The sequence below is a fragment of the Notothenia coriiceps genome, unplaced genomic scaffold (genome assembly GCF_000735185.1).
Source record: "Notothenia coriiceps isolate Sejong01 unplaced genomic scaffold, NC01 NC01_scaffold00037244, whole genome shotgun sequence".
Taxonomy (NCBI): Eukaryota; Metazoa; Chordata; class Actinopteri; order Perciformes; family Nototheniidae; genus Notothenia; species Notothenia coriiceps.
Window position 1 is genome coordinate 15,206,041 of NW_011369945.1, and position 23,981 is coordinate 15,230,021.

Consider the following 23,981-nt stretch of genomic DNA (forward strand, 5'->3'; position numbering starts at 1 on the left):
CAGCAAAATACTTAATTCTGTTAGTGTTAACAAATAATTACATGGGACATCTGGATCCTTAAACTGAACATGCTTCATGGATTTACATTTTACATCTGGTATTTAATCTGGTGCCTTCAGTCAAGTGTACTGCAAGACTTGCGTTTGAAAACGTTTCCTGCTGCTTGCCGTAGTTAATTGTAAACAAGGAAGTTACGTTTCTTCAGTGCTCTGGTTGGCATGTGCAAAAGAAGAATGTGGTCAGCTAACTATCACAACAATTTACTAAGAGCATTTTAGCACTATAGCCAATTGCCAATAGGTTTTTTAAATGTTTACCAATGTCTCCATGCAGAGAGAAATCTAATATAGCAACCATTTAGACATCAAATGCAAAAGGAGCTAGTGTTAGCTAGTTAGCGTTAGCTTAGCCATTACCTTAAAGAATGGCCAATAGAAAAGAGAAAACATTTAGGTTTATAATTGTAGGAGGCGGCATTGCGGGTGTCACATGTGTTGAGCAGGTGAATATGAATTTGTGTAGGTGTCTACAAAATAAATATATTAACCATAGGCTTTATTACTTTAATGCATTCAATGTAGCTACTTAACATTAAACTTAATTTTCATCGACAGCTGTCATCACAGATTCCGTCAGCTGACGTTGCTCTGATCACAGCAAGCCCCCATATCAAGACCGTGACAAACTACAGACAGGTCAGGATGATGATGATGATGATGACGACCTTTACAACACATATTGTTTATGTACACTAACAGCTGACATGGTTGCTTCCTTGGTGTCCCAGCCAATGAATGCATCACCAGAAAATAATATAAAGAAAATGTCAATCAAAGGCCATTCGCCTTATCTTGCACCCTTTCTTTTGGCTTGGCAAAGGTTTCCAAGACACTGGAAGAGTTTGATGTTGAGGAGCAACCATCCAGTGTTTTGGAGGAGAAGTTTCCCAACTTGACTGTCATCCACTCTGCTGTCAAATCCCTTCACACACGGTCACATGTAAGTAGCTGTTTTGGAGTTTGTAATGGTAATAAGACGTTGTATCTGGTTGGATTTGCTTTATTAGATAACAAGAACAATATGTCTATGTAACTGTAACTTAAGCCACACATGCTGTTATTCCAGATTAGTTGTTTACTTATTAAAATGTAATAACAATACAATTCAGACAGTTATTTCTTGCACCACATCTCAACATAAGGTGTATTTACTATTATCTGTCTACTATCGCCACCTTGTGGACATGAGGTTACAGCATGTGATCTAATCCAACTAGTTTTTGAAAAGAAACATTACTTTTCAAAAGGAGAAATTAATAGCTAAGCTGGATGTGAGAACGATTCACTATTTCCCTTTCTTCTTTCTATTCTCAGTCTTTGGAAACTACAGATGGCCGGGTTTTTGGTTATGAGAAGCTGTGTATCTGCGGCGGGGGAAGACCTAAGCTCCTAACCCAGGAAAACCCTTACGTCCTGGGGATACGGGACACAGACAGCGCCCAGGTACAACCCCATCACTCTGGATGCTTCTATTTTTATCGACATGCAGGTCTGAACTAATAAGGAAGTTCTTACAAAAGCAAGAAGCAGTTTGAAATTGAACAAAGAAAAGATTTGCCATTTTCTTATTTCTGTGATGTTTCTGCTATGAAACAGTCATTTCTAGAACACTGTTTACAAAGGTTCATCCAGTAACATTTCAACAACTGCTGCTGTCTTTATTGTTGTCAGTTTTCAAAAATGAGGGCAATAAAAACCTGCATACAGTTGTACAATGTAATAATACACGCTTATTATCTGGTGTGTTTAATGATTCATGTAGTTGTTTTAAATGTCTTTTTACTTATTGTATTAGTTGTGTTGTTTCTGTTTTGGTGTTCTTGTGAATGTTTTTGTCCTCAGTGGTGAAGACCGATCATACTGCCTGATTAAATTAAATTATATTAATCTCAGCAATTGAATGCAGTAAGATGAAAACACAAGTCAGAAGTTACATAACAACAGCAAAAAACGTGATGCTTAACAGTTTTCGCTGTTTATTTGTTTCAGGAGTTACAGAAGCGGTTATCCAAGGCAAAGAGAATCGTTGTTGTTGGCAATGGAGGGATTGCACTGGAATTAGTGTAAGTGAAGTATGATCGAAATACTGAAAACAAAAAAACCAATGTGTACGTTTCTCCTGAATGAGAGTACATGTTCTGCACAGGTATGAAGTGGAGGGTTGTGAGGTGATCTGGGCAGTAAAGGACAAGGCCATAGGGAACACCTTCTTTGACGCGGGGGCCGCACAGTTCCTCATCCCATCTCTGGAGGCTGACAAACCAGAAAAAGACGCTCCCTGTAAGAGACCTCGCTACACCACAGAGGAACCAGCGCCTGGAGGATCTCACACCTTCACAGCAGGTCTATCTTAGGTTTATTCCCTACATGTGGATTTCTCTTCTTCTCTTTTCGTAGAATCTTTCCGACCGACATAAACATTTAATGTGTGTTTTCAGATAGAAATGCGCGAAGGCAAGGTTCTAGTTCTACAGAGGCTGGCAGTGCCCTCGGCCCAGACTGGCATGAAGGGATAGTTCTTCAAGGTTCAGAGCAGGTGAGATAGTGTGTTTATCTTTGATATTGAGAGCCTCTGTGGGATTCCTAAAGCATGGATCAGCTTGGGAGGTCTATACGTGTAGATATGTCCTTCTGCTTTGTGATACCTTCCTCCTTTTCTCCTCCACCTCCTTTCCCTGCCGGTGTGTTCAGGGGACCCGCAGAGTTTCACTGGAATATCAGTGTGAGGTGGAAAAGATCTTCACCTCTGAGGAACTGCTCAATTCCCCTCCGCAAACACTCGGACATGAGAATGGTGAGAACCAGACATGCTGCTGCTCCATCTGAACTCTGACTCATCCTTCCCTTTTATGTGTCACTTTTCAACCTTTTCTCTCCTCTCAGTAGGATCCTGGCCAGTTTACATCAAACTGACCAACGGTAAAACGTTTGGCTGTGATTTTGTTGTCAGCGCCACTGGTGTCGTGCCAAACACTGAGCCATTTCTCCATGGCAACAATGTAAGTAAACTCATATATGACAAATAAATACGATTTGCTTTGAAGGTTCTCAGATTCAAGTAAATCCTTCTGTTTCTTACCATTATATGGTCACATAACTGTACAGCTAGTAACTAAAGCACAACAAATGGCAACAATTTTGTTAAAAGAGTATTAGCTCTGCCATTGTGAACAGGACCATGTCTTGAAAATAATTGCAAGGGTAGGCTAGTTATGAAAGAGAAATTAGAAAGAATTAGCCTTTTATTTTGGCTAACACTACAAGTCTGCATCTTTTAGTACACCATATTGGATGTTAAGTGAAGCAGTTGGGTGTTAAGATCTCTAGGTGTCAACAAAGGACAGGTTTTCTTTTATCACTCTTGTTTTAAAGGGATTTCACCCCAAAATATAAATACAAATATATATTTTTTTAACTGCAGCGCAATTTAACACTCTATATTGTTTTGATGAGGGTTGCCAAGTGTTATTCTCGCTGTCTGATCATTATTTCTTGAAAGAGACAAAGCTGTTACATTTCTTTAATGTATTTTTGGTGCTTCCGGCTCCAAAAGCTGAATGCCAATCCAGATAGATTGATACCACTAAAGGTAAAAGGAACACAATTGTAGATTTTTGGGTGAATTGTCCCTATAAGCTTGAGTTCCCAATGAAAGGCTTTCCCTATGTACAGCCACCTTATCAAAATGAATATATGTTTTACATCAAATACTTTGCATATTGCTTTGTGTCTCCTTTTTCTCATTATAAAGTATTAGTCATATATTTGGTATGAATTACTCTTTTTTCTTCTTTTCGGTTTTACCTTTTTTAGTTTGCTCTGGCAGAGGATGGGGGCCTGCAGGTAGATGATCACATGATGACATCAGAGCCAGACGTGTATGCTGCAGGAGACGTGTGCACTGCATGCTGGGAACACAGCCCGATGTGGCAGCAGGTAAACGATCAAGTCATTAGCCAGTTCAGCCGATACTAGTTGTAAAGATGCCATCTGAAAAGGATTCTGATATATTTCAAGTATCATCAGTTTTCCCATACTGCTCAAAATTCGATACAAACCAATGTTATTTGATTCAGTTCTGTTCATTCAAAAAGTATATAGCTCTACAAATTAAAATGAGCAATGGGAAAATAGGGCCAGACATAAATGGTTGCATTCAGCACCACTACACTGCACCTGGCAGTTTGTCCTGAATCTCGTCAGTGTAGGTTTCAGTTCCCATGGCATTGGCAGGAGAGCTAAATATAACTATGTTTCACCAAGGCGTTAGATAAGTCTTGAAACGGCTGAAAAGTTGAAAAAGAGTGTTATAATTTCACCTAAACATTTGAAAGAGTTGTTTCTGTGCTGTGTGCAGATGCGTTTGTGGACGCAGGCCCGTCAGATGGGCTGGTACGCCGGGCGCTGCATGGCGGCACAAGTCCTGTCAGAACCAATAGAACTGGACTTCTGCTTCGAACTCTTCTCACACATTACCAAATTCTTCAACTACAAGGTAGGTGACTTTCCACTGCAGGGGAGTGCATGTGTTGAAATAATGACTCAATGTTAATCATCTACCCTACAAATTATAACCATTACTTTTAAGGTGGTTCAAGGTCCCTTCAAAAGTCTTAGTGCTCAATTCAGATATAGTTTGGCTTTTTAACATATTTTTCTTTCCAATGTGGCCAATATCAGATTACATTGTGAACTGGTCACTCCAAAGAATGCCACTCACATGCACTACATTGTCTTACTGTACAGAAGAACACATGTACGCCTTTAAAGATAGCATTTCGTTTTATTTTTAAGGTAATGTGTAAAAAAAAAACACCTACAAAGTGGCCTGAATCAGAGTTGAAAGGGTTATATCTGATTTGGCTGACTTTTGCCTTCAGTCTGAATATTAGCCTCTGTTTTCTCTTGTTCCTACCTCTAGGCTCATTCCCACTGTGCATTTAAACAACTTCCTCTCTGCTGGTCATTCACAGGTGGTCCTGCTGGGGAAGTTTAATGGACAGGGGCTGGGGTCTGACCATGAGCTGCTGGTCCGCTGTACCAAAGGCCTGGAGTATGTCAAGGTGATACTTAAGAGAAAAACAGTACACTTTTTCTATTGTGTGTTAATGTACATACATGCCTGAAATGTAAGCAGTTATCTCTGTGAACAAAAGTTAACATATGAATGCAGATTCCAGAATTTATTTGTGTTATTTGCATTATTCTTGTTTCTTTTTGTGGGCCATTTGAATTGCTGATTTGTCAATAATACTTTCAAAAGTAGAATAGGATGGGTAAATGTAGACAAAGCCATTTTCCAACATTCAATCTCACAACCCATTAGATATTGTCTGCCGATGATTTAGCTTATTTTGTTATATTAGTGTTAGCTTGTAAACTCGCTACTTGTGAAACAATCCACTCCATTCTTGTCTCTTGAATTGCTGAACGGACTGTAAATAATGACTGCCACAAAAAAGAACAAGTCCTTAAATTGTATACCAGCATGCCACACAGAAACCCTCAAAATAAAGGCCCTTGCTTCCAAAGTCGTATCGTCATCAGACCTACAGCTGATGTGTTACGCCATTATGGAATCACATGCTTTTTGGATGCTGTTAGACATTCCTGTGGCACCAAATGCCAAAAGGAACATTTTCCGTTTTAGTGATTGTCGCTGTGTGAAAGAAACCACTGTTTTTCTGTGGATATGGTCTAATGCTGCTATTGAGCCAGAGGCAAAACAGGATCAGCTGTTCTTTCCAAATTGTAGATATACTGTAGATGTATTTTCTCATGCCATCAAACTGATTTCACCCACTATTGGAAAAATCAACATTTGTGATTTCATTTTAACACAATTTACCGCTGTATTCCTGTTCCAGGTCGTTCTCAGTGGAGGTCGGATGGTGGGAGCCGTGCTAATCGGGGAAACAGACCTGGAGGAGACCTTTGAAAACCTGATCCTCAACGAGATGGATCTGACCCCCTATGGAGAGGAGCTGCTGAACCCTAACATTGATATAGAGGACTACTTTGATTAGGCATGAGAGGAAAGAAAATAATTTCGAAAGACTTGCGAAGGCAAAATGCATTCTATCATGTCAGATTTAGTCAGTTTCTTTTTTTGTATTGCAGAGGGAAGTAATTTTCTGATGAAGTAGCAATGATCTTAATTTTATTAAGACCCTTGTAAATGTAAGAATTATTTTGCTTTAAAATAAATTATTTTCAAAACAAAGAGTACTCAATTAGAACTTGAGTTTTCATTTATTCGTAGCATGAATGCAAATCCATCACTTGTGGCAGGAATTAGACATTTAATCCACAAAGAAAGTGATACGTTCAGGAAAATATGGCATTGAATAAAGATAATGTTTTTGTTGCTATGTTGTCTAAGTGACTCTTGATCAAATATCAACCTCAACTACGGCTCCTCCTGTGCCTCAGCAACCATTGTAACAAAATACATTATCAGGCGCACATAATGCGGTCTATTGTTCCTCGGATATGCTGCTCTTGGAGATGTTGCTATTCGAAAATCCCCTTTTAAAGGGACAAGAAACGATAGACGAAAAGTGAAAAGAGTCATCTCCACAATGAGAATTTAAATGACTAAAACAGGTTAAACACGCATTTCTACTTTTTGGTTTGCCTGTAGATTTGCATTTATAGATGTTTGTTTTTTGGGTCAGTGATTCACCGGCATGCACCTGCCCACAATAATTTAGCTGCTTCTATTGGCTGATAAAGGTTGTTATGGCAACCTTGTGTTTTTACTAGCTGAGCATTATGTAACCTACGAGGCCTAATAGTAATTAGGAGTATATGGGGACATGCTCCCTTATTTAGAACCTTTGCAAAAGTATCCAAAAGAAAGTAAAGAAAGGCAGTAAACATGAATAAAAATACCCCTTTACTAAAGAGACACTAAAGGTAGGACAACACCCTACACACCTCCCACCTGGAAGTGTGAACCTGTGTGGGTGGAGAACAGGCATTGTTTACAAGAGTCAACGCTGCCCCATGGTGGCACATGTATCAAGATCAAATTAAAATCCCTGATGGATATGGAGGATGGACCATTCGTGCAATGAAATCCCTTGTAATGTTTTACACAGTGTGTTACCAAGCAACTCGTCAGACCTGGCATGGATTGCGTGCCAGCGTGAAACAGATATTACACGGCTGAACTGGCTAATGGTCAAGATGGAAATACACCAGCATTGTTATGAAGTATATTTAGATTTATATATTTAGAGGGGCTCGGCCATGGGTAATCTTTGGGGGTGTTTCCTCTAGTGTACTTTTTATAAACCTAGTTAGGGTTGCATATATGTTTTTGCAAGTTGAAATTGACCTGAATCCTTGTTGCAAAGATTATTGGTTTGAATTATACATGGCATGCAGTAACTCTACATTCTTTTAATGAATAATGTGGAATTAAAGATATCATAGACCAGATACAATGGCACGATGAGCCCACAGAAAGAAACAGCTTGGATTGTCTTTGATAGATAACATGTTCTTATCCTCTGTCATTCAGACCATAACTATAAATCAATGAATTATTAGTTATCTTAATGTGCAATGCAATGAGGAATAAAACAATTGGGTAAGGGTAGAGCTTTAACCATAGACGGCTTTAACTCAGCAGAATCCTTAGGCCCACAACCACTAATAGGAACATAAATGAATTGCGTTCACAGAAAACCTTAGCTTTTTCCTTTACCGCTAAAACCTCAATTGTGTGTGTGTATGAGACTATCAAACCGAATTAATGTGAGCTAAGATGTATCTATCCTCTATGTTTAACATTTGAAATATTTCGTTCGTGACAAAAAGCTCATCTAATTTAAGTATATTACGGATGTGACGTCAGTAGCGTAGTGCGTTTGCAGTGAATGCTCGTGTATATCCACCAACGTATTGCGAATGGAATAATAACTGAGAAGAATTTCGAGTTATATGTTCAATTCATTATCGTGTGTGTCTTCTCAGTGGATTCATTTTGTTTGTCATGTGTGTTTATCATTGCAAAAGCATAACGTTGCATCTTTACATGCTTTGAATAACTAAGCTCCGCCGACGGTGCCCGCTGACGCATTGATCACGCGCTTCCAGTGAGTCATTCGACTACCGGCATGCATTGCGAGAGCATTTTTTCTCTTGTGGGTGGGATTTTTTGAGAGGCGTTGCCGCACACACCGACGACTACAGCAATATATACCCAGCCTTCGTCAGATATTTTCATACATTCAGCATTTGGCTGCAGCGTACCGTACGGTTATCGTCAGAGTTTAAGATATTTCAAGAAATAAAGATAAGCAATGGCAAGCTACATTCACGTACCCGACGAGGCTCCCGCTGTGCCCAAAATAGATGTGACAGTTGACGAAAGCGACTACAGATCCGGAGCTCTGAAGCTGATCAAGGAGCTGAGACCGAGTTGGAAGCCATCCGAGGTCAAACTCAAGGTGCCGATTATTTATTGTATTGTATCATTTTACTGCACCGTAAGTCTGGTTAGTATGACATTTCCTTCAGCTTGTAAATACGCGCTAAGTTTGACATGATTTAGGTCATGGTAGTTTGGCCTGCTAACATCCGAGCGATTTTTTTAGACACTTGAATATCCTGGGTATATTTACTAGAGGGAGATTGAACATTTAAACCAAGCTTTTACAAAGAAGCATGAGCTTTTTACATTTATAATATATTGTGTATATGTATGTAATGTAATGTATCTAACCGTGCATATATGTATCTATGTACAGAGGATCAGAGTTTAACTGAATTTCCCTACGAGGATTAATAAAGGTCCATCTTATTTTATCTTCAATTCCAATTGTTGTGGTATCAAAAAAAGAAGTGATTTTAGCTAGCAACCTAGTCCCATATGACAACCTGAAGGTAGTTTATACTAATATATTCCTATGACACACCACACCAACTTTAATGATGACACCATATGCTAATGTTAATATCAAATAGCCGTTGACATCCACATTGTAAACCATTTCCATGGTATATTACTGCAGTCACCCCCCCCCTTTTTTGCAATAGCATTCCTAACACTTGAGGATATGACCAGACTACGGGAGCATCACACCGCCTTTGACGCAGTTTGAAAAATTGGCATACAGGTTGAGCTGGGTGTTATACATGAACTAAAATATCGAATTAAACAAGTCCCAAAGGCCATTAACATGCAGGTATTTGTGTAGTTAGAGTAGAGGTGTGTCTGTCATCTTAATAGCCCACAATTATCATCATTCTGTGAGCTGTAGACACTTTCTGGAGTTTATGAGATTGGTTAGAGGGCTGACGAAGTGTACATTGACTATTCCTGTAAACTTCTAGAAGAAACATTGTTGACAAATAGGACTTGACACCTGACTACTTAATGTAATCCTGCAAGTGTCCTATTTGGTCTTCCAAAGTCAAACATTTTTAAGTGAGGCAACAGAAAATGGAACATTACGACCTTAACATTAAAATGTTTTAGGCGAAGCGTGAAACATTACAGCCTGGGCAAACACCCAGACATATTTCCCTTACACTAAGAGAGAGAGGGTGTGTGGCTCCACTTGGTAAACACGCTGGTCACATGCTTGCCTATATTCATCAATGGGGGGAGAAGTGGAAACTCAGCAAATGCCTGCCATAGCTTCACATGAAAAATAAAATTCCTCACCGTCCTGTTTTTCTCAGTCACTCCCTTATACAGCGAACAATTAGGGCTGGTATGTTAGCCCCCCTCCACCGCTCCCCAAAAATGTTCCCAGAATCATGGCAGACAGTCCAGCTTAAATCAACTCAGACGAGCCTTCTCTATTGCTACATTAATTCCTCTTTGCTTTAGTGTGGCTTGCCAGATACCGACTCCCCTCAGTAATTACGTAATAGTCAAAACAATGTAGGTTTTTATGCACAGTACTTAAATAGTAAAATGCGGAGGATGGTCCTACTGTTGTTCAACTGTAGGCGTCTATCTAGTAGTTGAACCATAGGACAAACAATGATTTGTTTTACCCCTGATTAACCTGTTCTCTGCTTTTCCCCTTTCTTTCTCTGCAGTTTTTCACAGATGGGATCACCAACAAGCTGCTGGGCTGCTACATTGGTGCATTCATGCAGGATGTGGTTCTGGTCCGTATATATGGCAACAAAACAGAATTGTTGGTTGACCGGGAAAATGAAGTGAAAAGTTTCAGAGTACTACATGCAAACCGCTGTGCCCCACACCTATACTGCACCTTCAACAATGGCCTTTGTTATGAATTTTTGCAAGGAACTGCCCTGGAACCTGAGCACATACGCAGCCCGCCTGTGTTCAGGTAAAAACTAAATATTACTTTGTCATGCAGCAAGGGTCAGGTTTTTTTTTTCTTCCAACAAAGCCACCCGATCGTCACCTAAATCGGATGACAAGTCGTGTAGGCTTAACAGTTACACTAACACTAACAACCCCACCCTCACAAGATGTAAACAGCTGTCAGTCATTGCCTTAAAGTGCCTTTGAAAATGTAGGCCCAGCTAAAGAGAAATCTTTCAAGAATTGGTACAAATGACAACTTTTATATTCATAAATATAAAACCATTTTAGAAAACTGACATTGCACAACTAGCAAGGCGACATGTGGAGATGTGGTAGATATATAGTGAACTTTCTTAAAATGTGAATTTTTGGTAGAATTTAGTCAACTTTTTCTGCTGATGCTCTACTTCAAATGCAAATGTTTCCTTTCTTTTCTATCTTGCAGCCTCATTGCCAAGCAGCTTGCTAAGTACCATGTCATCCACGCCCACAACGGCTGGGTGCCCCAGTCCGACCTGTGGGTGAAGATGGGCAAGTACTTCGCTCTCATCCCCAAATACCTCAAGGACCCTGAGAAGAACGCCAGGTGAGGCCACGTAAACATATTTTGCTCGCTAAACCTGCCTCAAAGGTCCTTACATACTTCCGAATCAAAAAACTGTTTATTGCCGAGTAGGCATCACATACCAGACATTTCCTTTGGTCTAAACATAAACACAGTATGAGGAAATACGATGTAAGAAAAGGAGCAAAAATAAAACTGTTTAAAAGAAAATGGTGTAAAGGTAAAAAACGTACAGAATACTCAGATGGAAGTTCAGAGATTACACTATTAAAATGAACACGATTTGCTAACATCAAAGTAATGCATAGTGTTTGCATTAGTAGGGCCATCTGTGAGCATCTGTCACCTCAGTGTCCAAAAATCCAGATTTTAGAGAGATGACACAAACCCCTAAGACATATATTCTTCTTCTCCTCTGATTATTCCAATACAAATATATATTTTCACAACGTCATGGCCTTCTGAAATGAAGTGGGAGTGGTGGGAAAATGGGCGGCAATCACTGCTTTGTTTTAACGTATGCGTCATAACAACAGCTTGTAAATCCACAGCCATTGTTTTTTGTTTTTCCCCATTTAAATTATTATGAATACCACAGTCAGCTGGTAAGTTATTTCCTCTCTGGTAGGCACAGAAAGTATGTGCGTGTTTTCCGTTGCGAAATGTATAGAACAATTTGTACAGTTCATGACTCCCTGAACATTTATCTGCAGGTTTTTTTAATTCGCTAGAGATAGATAAATAACCTTTGAGTCGCAGCAATTAAACATAGAGATATAAAAACAAAGAAAGGAAGAACAACTCTTTCAAAAGTAGTTTCGCGATTCAAATATACATTTGGATTCAAAATAAATGAGATTGTTGAACAGATTATGACTAGTTAAAAGCTCATGGCTGGCCTGTTGAATATTTCTGTTATCTCCACGTGCATCTGTGTCCTCTTTTATTAGCTTGGGCAGTGACGCAGCCCAAGAGTTTCCGTTATCAGGGGTAGATATCCAGCACGTCTGAGTACGTTTGTGGAATTCCTTTCATGCTCTCGGCAGGTGGGAATTCAAGTTTTAGGATTCCTGGAAGGAGAGTTAACACAACAGGGCGAATGTCAATAAGCATGATGCGTCAACAAGTAGCAGCCTGCTTTCGTCTGGCATCATGCAAATAGACAAACCTTGTAATTATACCTTTATCCAAAAATGTTTATGACCTCTGTTCCGGGCGTTAGTGTTGACACAAAACAATCCAGGCCAATTGAGTTTAGACTATTTGGGGCCCTTTGGCTCCATTGAGTCTTCCTTGTTTGACCTTTGTGTTTGCAATAACGACAACCTTTGTATATTTTGGCACTCAAAATAAATCCATAACAAGCGCTGACTTAGCAGTCAGTACATTTCCGAGGAGGTTCCCAAATTCTTCTCCAGTAGGACTCCGGTGTTGCACTTTTTTTTTTTTTTTTTTGGGTTTTGTTTCTTTTCGTTAACCGTCAAGTGGGAAATAAGTATTTTTTTGGGTTTCTCTTAGTATACTAAGATACTGTTATGTTTGGCTGTGAAACATTTTTTTATTATGAAGGGCAGACCATCTATTTGTATTTATTTAGTTTTTTTAGAAAGGGGCAGGTCACATAAGATTGTCTTCTTCTCCCTGCTCCTTTTCGCTCAATGGTGTTTTGGTAGTCATGTTGGCAATTATTGTACATTTGGTTTTGCTTACCATGAGCGGGACAAATAAAAATGAAATGAAATGAAAATAAGACTCAGGACACCCACAACATCCGAAAAGTCAATGTATGTGAAACAAAAACAACGGAAAGGTTTTAGACAACTCGGCATGTGGCTCTTAACCACGAGTATCGAAACCTACCCTTTTCTATTTTGTGTCACACACTGTTTGTTTATCATCTGCCTCTTTCTCATGATCATATCCTGGTACAACAAAATGTTAGCATCACAAAGGCAATCCCTTATTTGCATAAAACAAATGGAATTTGACAAGGAAATAGATGTGAGTAGTTGCCAGTATTTAACACTGCATGAGCAAAGTGTTAAACATTGTGAAACTGATGTTAGAAATACATTCTTCTTTAGGCAGGACATGTAGTCGCTGATAAGCTGTAGTGAGGATTTAAGTCAAAATATTGTGTTCTAGTAGTAACATTGGAAGGATTTCAATTCACCTTTTTATTTATATCATACTTTTGAGAAATGTTCCCCATCTGCTAAAATTGGGTTTCTATCAGACAGCTGTTGTCACACTAAATTGAGAAGATCTAAGCTTCTCTTGGCAGTAGAACTATTCATCAGTAGTTTGTTCACTCTATAAAGTGTCTGTTGTACAATAGAAACCCATTCTGACTATAACTTAGTAAATATATTCAATCGTAGGCCGTGGTGTATATGTCATTAAATATTATCTACCCATTCTTCTATTGTGGGGGAGTCGGAAAGCAGCCTGTGCTAAGTGAAGTTTACTTTTTACAAGCAGTGATCAAAACTATGAATTAAAGTCCCCTAAATGAAATATTTTTTTAAAGTGCAGAATTGGAATCGCCCTTCCTTCTATTAACACTCTCCTCTCTTCCTCTGTGCCCCCCCCCAGGTTGAGTATGGAGGTGCCCAGCCCACGGTGCCTCCGAGAAGAGCTGGTGTGGCTCCAGCAGAGCTTGTCTGTGCTGGGCTCCCCCGTAGTTCTCTGCCACAACGACCTTCTCTGCAAAAACATAATCTATAATGCGGAGGAAGGTGAGTATTAACTGCACAAGTGTAGTCAAAGACGTTACTGTGTGACTGAATTGTGTTGTAGTGTGAACTGCATTGGTCTCTGCGCTCAGGTAGGATTGCATTAACTGCACTTCCTCAACCCTAGCCTGACTCATTATCAGCATTTGCATAGGGCTGCCGGCGTAGAATTAGAACGGTGAGAAGAGACAAACCTGTTATTCAAATCTAGTTTCACTTTAGAGAGATTTTAAAATGGGTGAAATCTAATATATGTATGTTGATTGGAGGGTGTGTTTATCTGCTTCGAATACAAAAAGCACATTAAATCAAACAATCTGTTACTTATTTAACTTGACATTTAGGATTACAATCATCTATACCTTTTTGATTAAATCCCAAAGCATTGTTCTGAATTAAAGGAGAATGGAAAGTTTATAATTTGGTATCCACTTGAAAAAACTGTTGTCTATTCTGTCTTTCTATTTCTTTGCTGAACCTAGAACAACAGTAATCAGCCTGAACAAACAATGCCATTACATCATACCACATACCAAGTTGTATTGACAGCACAAGTTTTTGGTGCTTTAGAAAATGTTTTTTTGGATGAAGATCAAGCACCCTCAGGGAAACGTGTACAAGTTTGCTTTAGCAGGCGGGGAAAAGACGAGAGTACCGGGTTTTATATGCATGTGGGAGGCGGGTTGGGGTGGTTTGAGAGTTGTCAGCCCCCTCGTCGGCTCGCGGCGAGGGGCGGGGCCCTTCTCACAGCTCCTTGTGTCTAGCCTTTCTCCCATAGGAATGACAGCCGAGGCTGTGGCTGCCCTGCGCCGCCCTGCCCTGGGGAGGCAATGGAGAGAGACAAACCTCACGCTCAGGCGGCTTTGAGGGCCCTCGCATAGTCTGCCCTCTGCTCAGGCTAATCGGGATGAGTTCATGGCAGCAGTAGGAGCCACGTTACTACCTATTACCCTCCAATGCTACTCGAGTTTTCCCTCTGACAGTACAGAGGCTACGTACATTGCTGGTTATTACACTAATGTTTTTTTTAAGGTTTGCACTTTGAGTCACTCTGAGCACCAGCCAAATGCCTAAAGTGTCAAGCTACTTCTTGCTCCTTACTCCGCAATTTCCACTCCATAGCATCAGTATTGATCACTGGGCAGACCGTATAAGCGGAAGAATGTGTCTGGCGATATTCTTTATATTTTTTATCAGCGACAAATCCCGTCAAAAAGACCGAAACCAACATTGGATTGATCAGATTAACATATTAATGTATGGCCTGTGTAGTCAAAACCCTATCTATAGCTTATCCCTCCGTGATAACAGCCCCATTGTTGTCGGCAACAGTGAGCCCCAGTTCACTGGGTGACATGATTGATGCAGTTTATTTTGATCCAATACTTAAATAGTCAATAGATCCACTGTTTACTCATGCTTAAGCCTTTTTTGTGACCCCATTTTGAGAGATTTGTCTTGACGAGGGATGAGTGGAGTTGTTATTGAGAGCCACAGACAGGCCGGGACAGTTGGAAAGTAATAAAAGACGTACAAAAAGCCTTGTTGGTTTTGGTATTTTCATGGGTTTTGTTGTTATTATTTAGAATATCATCAGCTTTATCCCTTGAAGCGGAAACATGCTTCTGCAAAAATGCTTTGACCTCAGCACACAGAAAAATATATTTTCTAGGACGCCTGCAGAATCTGATTTGAATTGTGGTTTTGCAAATCAAGTAATTGCTGACTTTAATACCGATTTCATTCGATTTGCGCCAACACCCAGATCTCCCTAAATGATTGGAAATCCAATTGTAACTAACACAGGGAGCTGCGAATGTGTTGCACATTAGTTGTATTCCTCGCACAACATGTTAAAGCCTGTGCCTTTGTACATACTTTGCAGACTTGCTGAATCATGTTTCAGGCTTCAATAAGGACAGCTGAAGTCATTGTTTTAGACATAATGAAGATTACAAGCCAGAATCAAAAGGAATGTTCCCTTATGACGGTCACTCTAGTTAATCACATTATATATTAAGCCTGCGAAAAGACCACTCCTACCAACGCCCTAATGAAGTCTATGACTTTAATTCCAGTTGCTGCATTTGTTGCTGCGCTCTATACCATCTACACTGTGCAAACTCACATCCTCATTCTCAAAACAGAGTAGGCACGAAAAAAGACTGAATAGATACCAGGCTGCTTCCTGTCACTTCTCAGCTGTAGTTGAAATGTCTTGTCTGCCAAGCGCGACACCAAAAGTCCACCACTTCCTCTATTGATAGAAACATAAACAAGTAGGGGAATCTCCAAAATATGTCTCAGTTTTCCAAAAAAAAGGTAAAATGTTCCAATAGACTCTCAACAAGTGCTCTTTTCTTTCCTTCTCTCTTTTTGTCTCTCTTTACTGTGTCACGGGCTGCTTTAGTGTCCCTGCCCCTCTCACTTTACTCTGTTTGCATAGAAAAATAAATCTGCGCTCATTTTACCAAGAGGCCGAAAGGAAGCCTCTAAAAAGATTCTGTCATTTGCAGAAGCTGCAGAGGTGTCACGCTGTTGGGTTCACAGTGGACCAATGGGAAGGGAGTATTGGAGGGGTGTGTTGTGAGAACTGGGAAGTGAGGTTTGCATGTATGAAGGGGGGGAGGGTTGCAGCAGGGCCTGATATTTTTCGACACTGAGCGTGGGAGCAAGAATGGATAAAAAAAAAAGACGAATATGTCCGTGTGAGAGTGAGCATGTGTGAGAGATGTGTTTGCCCCAACCTTTTCATCTGCTGCACAGGGGGGGCTATAGCCACTGCCCGGAGGTGTTCAGTTGTGTCCCGCTAGGACCTACACGCCACCTGGTAACCCACCTCAAAGTGTCTTTCTCTGTAGTCCAGCACCACCTCAAAACTTAATATTCCATATGTTAAGCCAAAGTAATTAGCCAAAAACCAAGAGTGGAGACATTGGAATAAATGTATTGTTGGTTAAAGTTATATTTAGTATTTGTTTATATCTCTGTAACAACCGGGCTTTTTAAAAGTAAGGGTTTGTATTTTGAGATCCACCGCCACCATTTTTTTAAAACCCCACTTCCCTCTTTGTTAACGTCAACACCTCATTAAGTTGCTAGCCTACAAATGCAATCAACACATTCTTTGACCCCAAATTTTGATCTAAATATTTGAAGCGACACTTCTTGAAAATATCCGAGAATTTGAAGCATTCAAGTGGACCGCGGGTTGACATCAAGAAGTATGGGACCCTCGTAAACTTTATAAGACTGTAAAAAAAAACTTTTAAATGGGTGCGGCTCCAGAGTTTAGCGCATATTTAGGAGCTCTCGTTATTGATGACTTCATCGCCTGTCGTGAGTCAACACAGATGAAAAGAAAGCGTGTATCAAACAGTGTGTTGCTTAACATTTGCTTTGGCAGCTAACAATACTTTTCTACACACCACTTTAACCTCTATTTTACCGCCTATCTCCCTTTTCTTTCTTTGCACTCATGCCCCCATGTCTTACACACATAAGCATTGGCTATCTCCCCTTCATTTTATGCATGGGTAAAAAGCAACAATAATGTTCTCCTTTTTTACTCTAGTTTGTTTGTATGCCTGCCATGTGTTGCATCAGTATTTGCACATTTCCATCTCTGCTAATGTTTGCTTGCTGCTTATTTTGTAGAAAATAAAGGTGACAAGTGGGTTAGAAGTAAATCTAATCTGTTTACTAAGATATCATTGGAGATTGAATGCTTAACCTCCATGAAGATATCTTGTTGGGTATGCTGTCCCACACTTAGACCTCCTATTCTGAATACATGGATTGACTCTGACTTGCTTTAATCTTAGCAGCATGATTGTTCTCATCCTTAACAGCATTATAGTGCACGTTACATATCATTATGTAATTTTGCATTATCCAATGATACTTTACAATAAGCTTGTGAATGGTTTTGAATCAGTTTGTCGGAAGTTATTTAGTCAAATACTTCAGTGTATATGTGTCTTTTTCATTTCCTGTACAGTCTACCTTTCCTCAAAATGCAAGCTCTTACCCCTTGCCCGACGTTAGCCTACTAGCCAATCGGACAGGAAATAAGTTAGAGTGTAAAATGAAAACCCTTGACATTCTGAGTTATAAAAGGGAAAACACGTCATAATCATTTGATGTCTTCTTCCCGTGTCTCTTGTCTAAACAACGCTGCTTCTCTCTCCAGGCCATGTAAAGTTCATTGACTACGAGTACGCTGGGTACAATTACCAAGCCTACGACATTGGGAACCATTTCAACGAGTTTGCTGGTGAGTTGTGGATAATGTAGGAAAAAGTTGCAGGTATAAAATGTTTACGGAGTGTTTAACCTGCGTGTTTATGGGTTGCAGGTCTGAATGAGGTGGATTATAGTCACTACCCTCAGCGGGCCTTCCAGCTAGAGTGGCTGCGCTCCTACCTGGAGGCCTTTAAGGAGAATAAAGGCCAGGGCAGCGTGGTGACCGACAGAGAGGTGGACACTCTTTACGTCCAAGTCAACAAATTTGCCCTGGTAAGCAATGTATTAAACATGCAATATTATATTAAGAACCGTATAGGGTTACACTAGAGCACATCTGCACCTGACTAGCATTGAGGTCACGTCTCGATTTTCAAGTTGGGGCTGTATCAGAATCAGAAGGACTTTTTTTTATCCCGTGTGAAATAAGACTGTGATAGTTGTTGCATTTTAGAATGAAATAAAATATTATAATTTTAAAAAAGGAGAACAAATGAGCAATACAAATATTAAATAAAATAAGATATCTTATAAACATAATAATAATTAAAACAAATATTATAAAAAAATAATATGGGGCTGGGGAAAATGTTTGAATAAATCCATTCATGTAAGAATTGTTATCTTTTAAGTTTCTGAATTTATTCACAACTTTAAAAAAAAAAAGAATTAAGTTATTTTTCTGCAAAATTAACCTAGAAATTGCTACTGGTGGACAGTTTTCGTACAAACCATGTCATTATTATGTGTTTCTTACAGTGTTAAGTTTGCCTAAAGAATATTGCAATAAGTTGATACAACTTTTTCAAATTTGAAAACGACATAATATTTTAGACACCATACTCTGCTTCATGCTTGAAGTAAAAATAAACTGAGGCTCAAAATCACATCACGAGATACTACGGAGGAAAACTACTGTAGGCTATTTTAAGTCCTAAACTATTTTGTTATGTTGCCTCTTAGCTAAGCCTCTCTGGTTGGCAGTGCCTCTTTAAACAGTTAGCTAATAATTATTATGGTCAAGGAAATGGTCAAAGAATTGAAACCAAACCCTTGTGGAGCACAGTAAGCGCCCTGAGGCCTGCTGCCAGGGGTGTTGGGTCAGCAAACAGGAATTACAGTGTGGTGCGGGATCACCTGCACTACCTGCTGATGAGAGATGGATGTTTGTGATGATTGGCCAGCATATGGGAGGCTCTCTTAATGACTTGTTACCCTTCTAAGGCTCTGCGTTCTCCCCTGAGCCTCACTCTGCCTTGTTTACTGTAAGGAGGGAAAGAGGGCAGTGTGGAGGAAGGGCAAGAGAAGCATTTGTGTTTCTGTGTCAGCTATTTGGTGTTGTTGCCATAGGGCTTCTGCTGGCTGTGTGCCATATTGGGTAATTAGAAACACGTTTTCATTCACAGTACATGCTTATCTTTTGTTTCTCTCTTTCTCGTTCTCCTCTGTGTCTAGGCATCTCATTTCTTCTGGGGTCTCTGGGCACTGATTCAGGCCAAGGTCTCCACCATCGACTTTGATTTCTTGGGGTAAGTTTACATCTTAAAATAAATCCTCATGCATTCCTTATCAGCAGCCAGTTTGTTTAGCCAAGCAGATCTAGTTATTTTAATCATATCATATGTGTAAGAACAAACTGTGAAGCATTCAAGTTGATATAATTTGTGTCATCTCAGTCTGATATTTGTGCACATAGCTAACGTGTCGGGTACATTTTTTATCTTACCCTGATGCCACTTCTCTCTGTTTGTCCTAGATATGCAGTCCTGCGCTTCAACCAGTACTTCAAGATGAAACTGGAGGTGGCTTCGCTAAACTTACCCGAATAAAATCCCCCACCCACTCATCTTCTTCTCCTCCTGCTCTTCCTCCCTTCCTACCTGCTCTGGGCTTCACATGTCGACTGCAGAACGCCCTGAGGGGGTCCTTTGTAGGGAAGAACCAGACTGAGAGTCAGTCCTGCTCGGTGCCTACAGTCCCCTTCACGTGTCCTTATCTCTAGAGATTGGATGGAACACAGGCTTTTCCATCCTCTGCTGTCACACCTTTGTTAACCGGCAGCCCACATCATTTGTGGGCACGTGTGAAGTACAGATTTAAGACTACTGCTACAATGTGAAGCCCACACGGCCAAATGTGTTAAATTATTCTAATTTAAATTGGGATATCAATTTGATATATATATATCATTTACTTGTAGGCAGCTATTCTTGTAGCTCAAATCACCAGACAGAGGTGGAATGTCACGTTATTCAAAACATTGGTAACCACTTCCATGACTGACAGGTGGCCCAAACACTAACCTTGCCAGGTTTGCCTGGAGACACCTTCCTCATATGTGCAGCAATGGGAAAAACGCTTGAGGGCCAGCCCTGCTAACGACCAAATTTATTACAAAGTGAAAGCAACATAAAGCCTGCTTTGTTTGCTGAAGTACCGAGATGAAGGAAAAAATGAAATGCCAACTTGGAACGGCCAGTGATGTCTCTTAATGCCATGTGATATGAGCCAAATCATTTGAAAAACAAAAAACGTGTGGCCTGTCTTGTGACTTTTGTTTTTACCCTTATTTTCCTCAGCAGACTATGGGCATGGGGTGGTATGCCAGACTAGCCGTGTTGTCATTGTTTCTGTGAAGTTTGGTGAGGGTGTGTTTTGACTTTCTGGACTGAAGGTAGAAACATTGAGTTGTAGGAGAGCCTATAGTGTTTACGTCTAACCTCTTCCTTGAGTTGTACTCGAGCAGGGTTTTGACTTGAGGGAGTTTTCCACTGTTATGTACGTTTCATGTTTTGACACTTGGCGAAATCTAATCGGGAAGAGCTTGCATCTCACTGTAATTTGAACATTCCATGTTCATAACTCTAGATAGGGATTTGGTTAAGTTAGCAGTGTTGGGGACTGTATTCCCTCTGACTTCGACGTGCTGTACTAAACAAGACCAAACCATTATATTGTTTGCTCTGTGTCAGGGAACTTAAGGAATCATCTTTAAAATAAAATAAAAAACACTCCTGTCCAATTTCAAGGACATTTTATACACTTGTAGACCAGTCTTCATTCAAGTATGTATTAAGATTAGTGTGATATGGTCTTATGGAGTCCAATGTTGAGGGTATGTTGAAAAGTTGAAATTGGGCGAAAAAGAAAGTAGAATATGTTGGTTACACACTTCTGTGTTGAGTTTAAAACAATGAAATGAAAGTCAGCTGTTAGTGCAACCTGAGGGAGAAGAGCATCATCTGTTGGACAAAGAAAGTAACGGCTGTTCTTGATATTTACTTTCACCTACATGTTTTTTTTTCTTTTAAATGAGCTTTAGTAGGTCTTTTAAAAAAAAATCTGAAAAACAAGTTCAACTTTTGGTTACTTTAACAAGCCGACACCAAAGTGCTGACATATGTTTTTTGCTTGTACATAATGCACAATGTATCATTTTTTCAATGTAGCACAAAGAGAATTAGAAACGGTTATATATACACTTTTTATACTTGTTGTTAAGGCAGAGGTCTTTGAGTATGTGGATGTTTGCTGATGCAATGGCAGATGAATCTTTGACAAATATATATATATATTTAAAAAAGAATTACAAAATGTGAGTCTGACGCAATTCAAACCTGAACAATGTGGCAAAAAACATTTTCTTGTTTACTCCCAAAAGTGTTTTGAATATTTCAAAAATAGCATGTTTGCCCAGTTGCTCTCTGCTGTTACATCTTTGCAAAGCACTGTAAAGAGACAATTACTGACAAGACTGGATTGTCCAAGTCTCATGTTCACACTAGTCTGCCGGTGTGCCTGTGAAAGCTCTTATTTTATACTTAAAAGTTTGAAGGCCTATCTCTTCTCTTCTGTCTTTAATTTGGTGTTGTGTTTTTCATGCAGGTGAATTTACATGAAGGGAGTGTTTTGACAAGTTATTGGTTTAATATGTGTTGGAGGAAAATGTGGTCTGTGAAAGATAGTTTTCCATTGGTTAGAACACTGTCAGACCACATTTACCATTAACACGCTTAAATTAACGTGTGTCCAAGATGACTGTCACATAATTCAAACGTTCTACATTTCTAAAATCAAACAGCTGAAATATTTCCTAAAGGCTTATTTTCCCCTCTTTCTGAAACATCCATCATGCATAGGTCATCTCAGTGTGCTAATAATATGAACCTCCACTACTATTTAACATTGTCCAAAAGGCTGTCCTGAAAGCCCTCTGGCCACTTCATCTTATGTTTATATGTACAGTAAACCCATGTAATATTATCTTTGCTTGTTATCAAATGTGAATGAATGTACATAGAGCGAGTTCTTTTTTTCTAAAAGTTGCATTAAGGTAAATAGGTAAATAGTTGCCTGCAGGTAAGAGGTGATATTAAAAACCTGACATTTTCAATACTGTAAACATGCTTTGAAAATAAAGTTTATTTACCCTTATCCGTGTTTTTTTTTCATTTTATGTCTCTGTTGGGTCTGTCTTTGATGCTGCTTAATCAGTTTATAAAATAAAATATGTGGGATTTTTCTTTTTAGCATTAGCATATACTTTTATTTAAAATTGCACTGCAACATTAAAAACATGTTGGCCCCATGTTATTTTAATATATATATAAAAATCATCATATCAGAGTCCCCAGGAGAGCTAATCCAAAGACCTCATCACACCTCCTCTTCATCCCATCTCCTCATCAAATCCAGATCTTCATCATCATCACCAGTGTCTAGACCGCAGGGAGGGAGGGTTTCCTATATGCTCACGGTTGCATTTACCCCTTTGGATATATACGATTCCAGGATCGGGGTCTAATCGCCAAAGACTTCACATTTATCATATGGCGCATGTGTCAAATGTTCTTTAAACAAAATGAAGTCTCTCCTGATTGAAATGTAACTCAGCCTTAATTGAGTGAAACAGCACCCCTTTGTGGTAATGGCATGTAAGTATACCACAGGAAGAAAAGTTGAAGGAAAGAGAAAGGCCTCCAAACAGCAGTAGTACATAATGTTTCTTAACAAAAAAGTGATCCCCGTATTTTGACCTTTGGCTTCTCATAGGACGAAAATCAAAGGTGACATTAAAAACCACTTGTTACATTTAGGCAGGGGTAGAAGAAGATCTTGTACAAGTAGAAAATACCAGAGTCTATAAATACTTTGTTACAATTAAAAGTCCTGCATTGCAGATGTTACTCAAGAAAAAGCATTTGCATCAATATATTAAGTACCAGAAATATTGGCATAATATTATGGCATAATTTTATTGGCAGAAGTATTGGCATTTTCTAATAATAGCTATACAATGTTTGGATTAACTTATTTGACTAATTGTTGATGTTTTCATGTGTTTATCACAAAACACATAAAGTCTTATTTAAATGTTGATTATATTTCACATCACTAATCAAATTCTGCAAAGTAACTAAAGGTATACGATTACTGAAGTGGAGTAAAAGTACACGATTAATGTCTGAATTGTAGTGGGCTAGAATTACTAAGTAGACATATTTTTAATTAAGTAGTGTACTTACCTACTTTACACCACTGAATTTACAGTAGGTGATTATAGTGAATGCTAGCGTACCCACGATTTACTGGGTCACGTGACCCTTGTAATGAACGAAATCAGTTTCACCTGTGTGCTGAATGTTTTGCTAGTTGGAGCAGCGATGGAGAAAGTGGATGAGTCACAATACGTCAACAAACAAAATGAACTTTGGGATATAATTACTTCGATACTTCAAGAAAGAAATGAAGAAAGAAAGAAAGGAAGTAAGGAAGAAAGAAAGAAAGAAAGAAGAGTTAATGTCAACAAAACGTGAGTCTAATTTACCTGATTCTTATCCGTCTCTTTTCTCGCTGGTTTTCTTTCCAAATGTTTAAACGTCTCTTTGGTTGGATTTAACTGCCTGCTGTGTAGTTGTTGTTGCTATGGATGAAAGTCATATCATGTGAATTGCTTCCGAACTAAAGTGTTTGGTGCTGTCCAAGCAGGGTGTTTAATAAGTCATGTATTTGGTACATGCATTGTTATGCTAAACCCAGTGGCGGCTGGTGGAAAATATTTTTGGTGGGGCTG

At 39.3% G+C, this 23,981-nt stretch overlaps 2 protein-coding genes across 2 annotated transcripts; both read left to right on the forward strand.

Annotated features, from left to right (window-relative positions):
* The first annotated feature begins 184 nt into the window (after positions 1 to 184).
* Positions 185 to 6,421, forward strand: pyroxd1 (pyridine nucleotide-disulphide oxidoreductase domain 1). The gene is made up of 13 exons (XM_010793696.1): positions 185 to 503; positions 616 to 696; positions 881 to 1,000; positions 1,375 to 1,503; positions 2,050 to 2,123; positions 2,207 to 2,403; positions 2,499 to 2,596; positions 2,752 to 2,854; positions 2,944 to 3,059; positions 3,874 to 3,996; positions 4,418 to 4,555; positions 5,034 to 5,123; positions 5,928 to 6,421. The coding sequence occupies exons 1-13, from the start codon at positions 426 to 428 to the stop codon at positions 6,084 to 6,086; spliced, it is 1,506 nt and encodes a 501-aa protein (XP_010791998.1). The 5' UTR covers positions 185 to 425; the 3' UTR covers positions 6,087 to 6,421.
* Positions 6,422 to 8,229: 1,808 nt separating this feature from the next.
* LOC104964819 (ethanolamine kinase 1-like) lies at positions 8,230 to 22,342 on the forward strand. The gene is made up of 8 exons (XM_010793697.1): positions 8,230 to 8,519; positions 10,123 to 10,382; positions 10,809 to 10,949; positions 13,524 to 13,666; positions 17,856 to 17,939; positions 18,021 to 18,181; positions 19,364 to 19,437; positions 19,665 to 22,342. Exons 1-8 carry the CDS (start codon positions 8,373 to 8,375, stop codon positions 19,735 to 19,737), a joined length of 1,083 nt encoding a protein of 360 aa, XP_010791999.1. The 5' UTR covers positions 8,230 to 8,372; the 3' UTR covers positions 19,738 to 22,342.
* Positions 22,343 to 23,981: the final 1,639 nt, after the last annotated feature.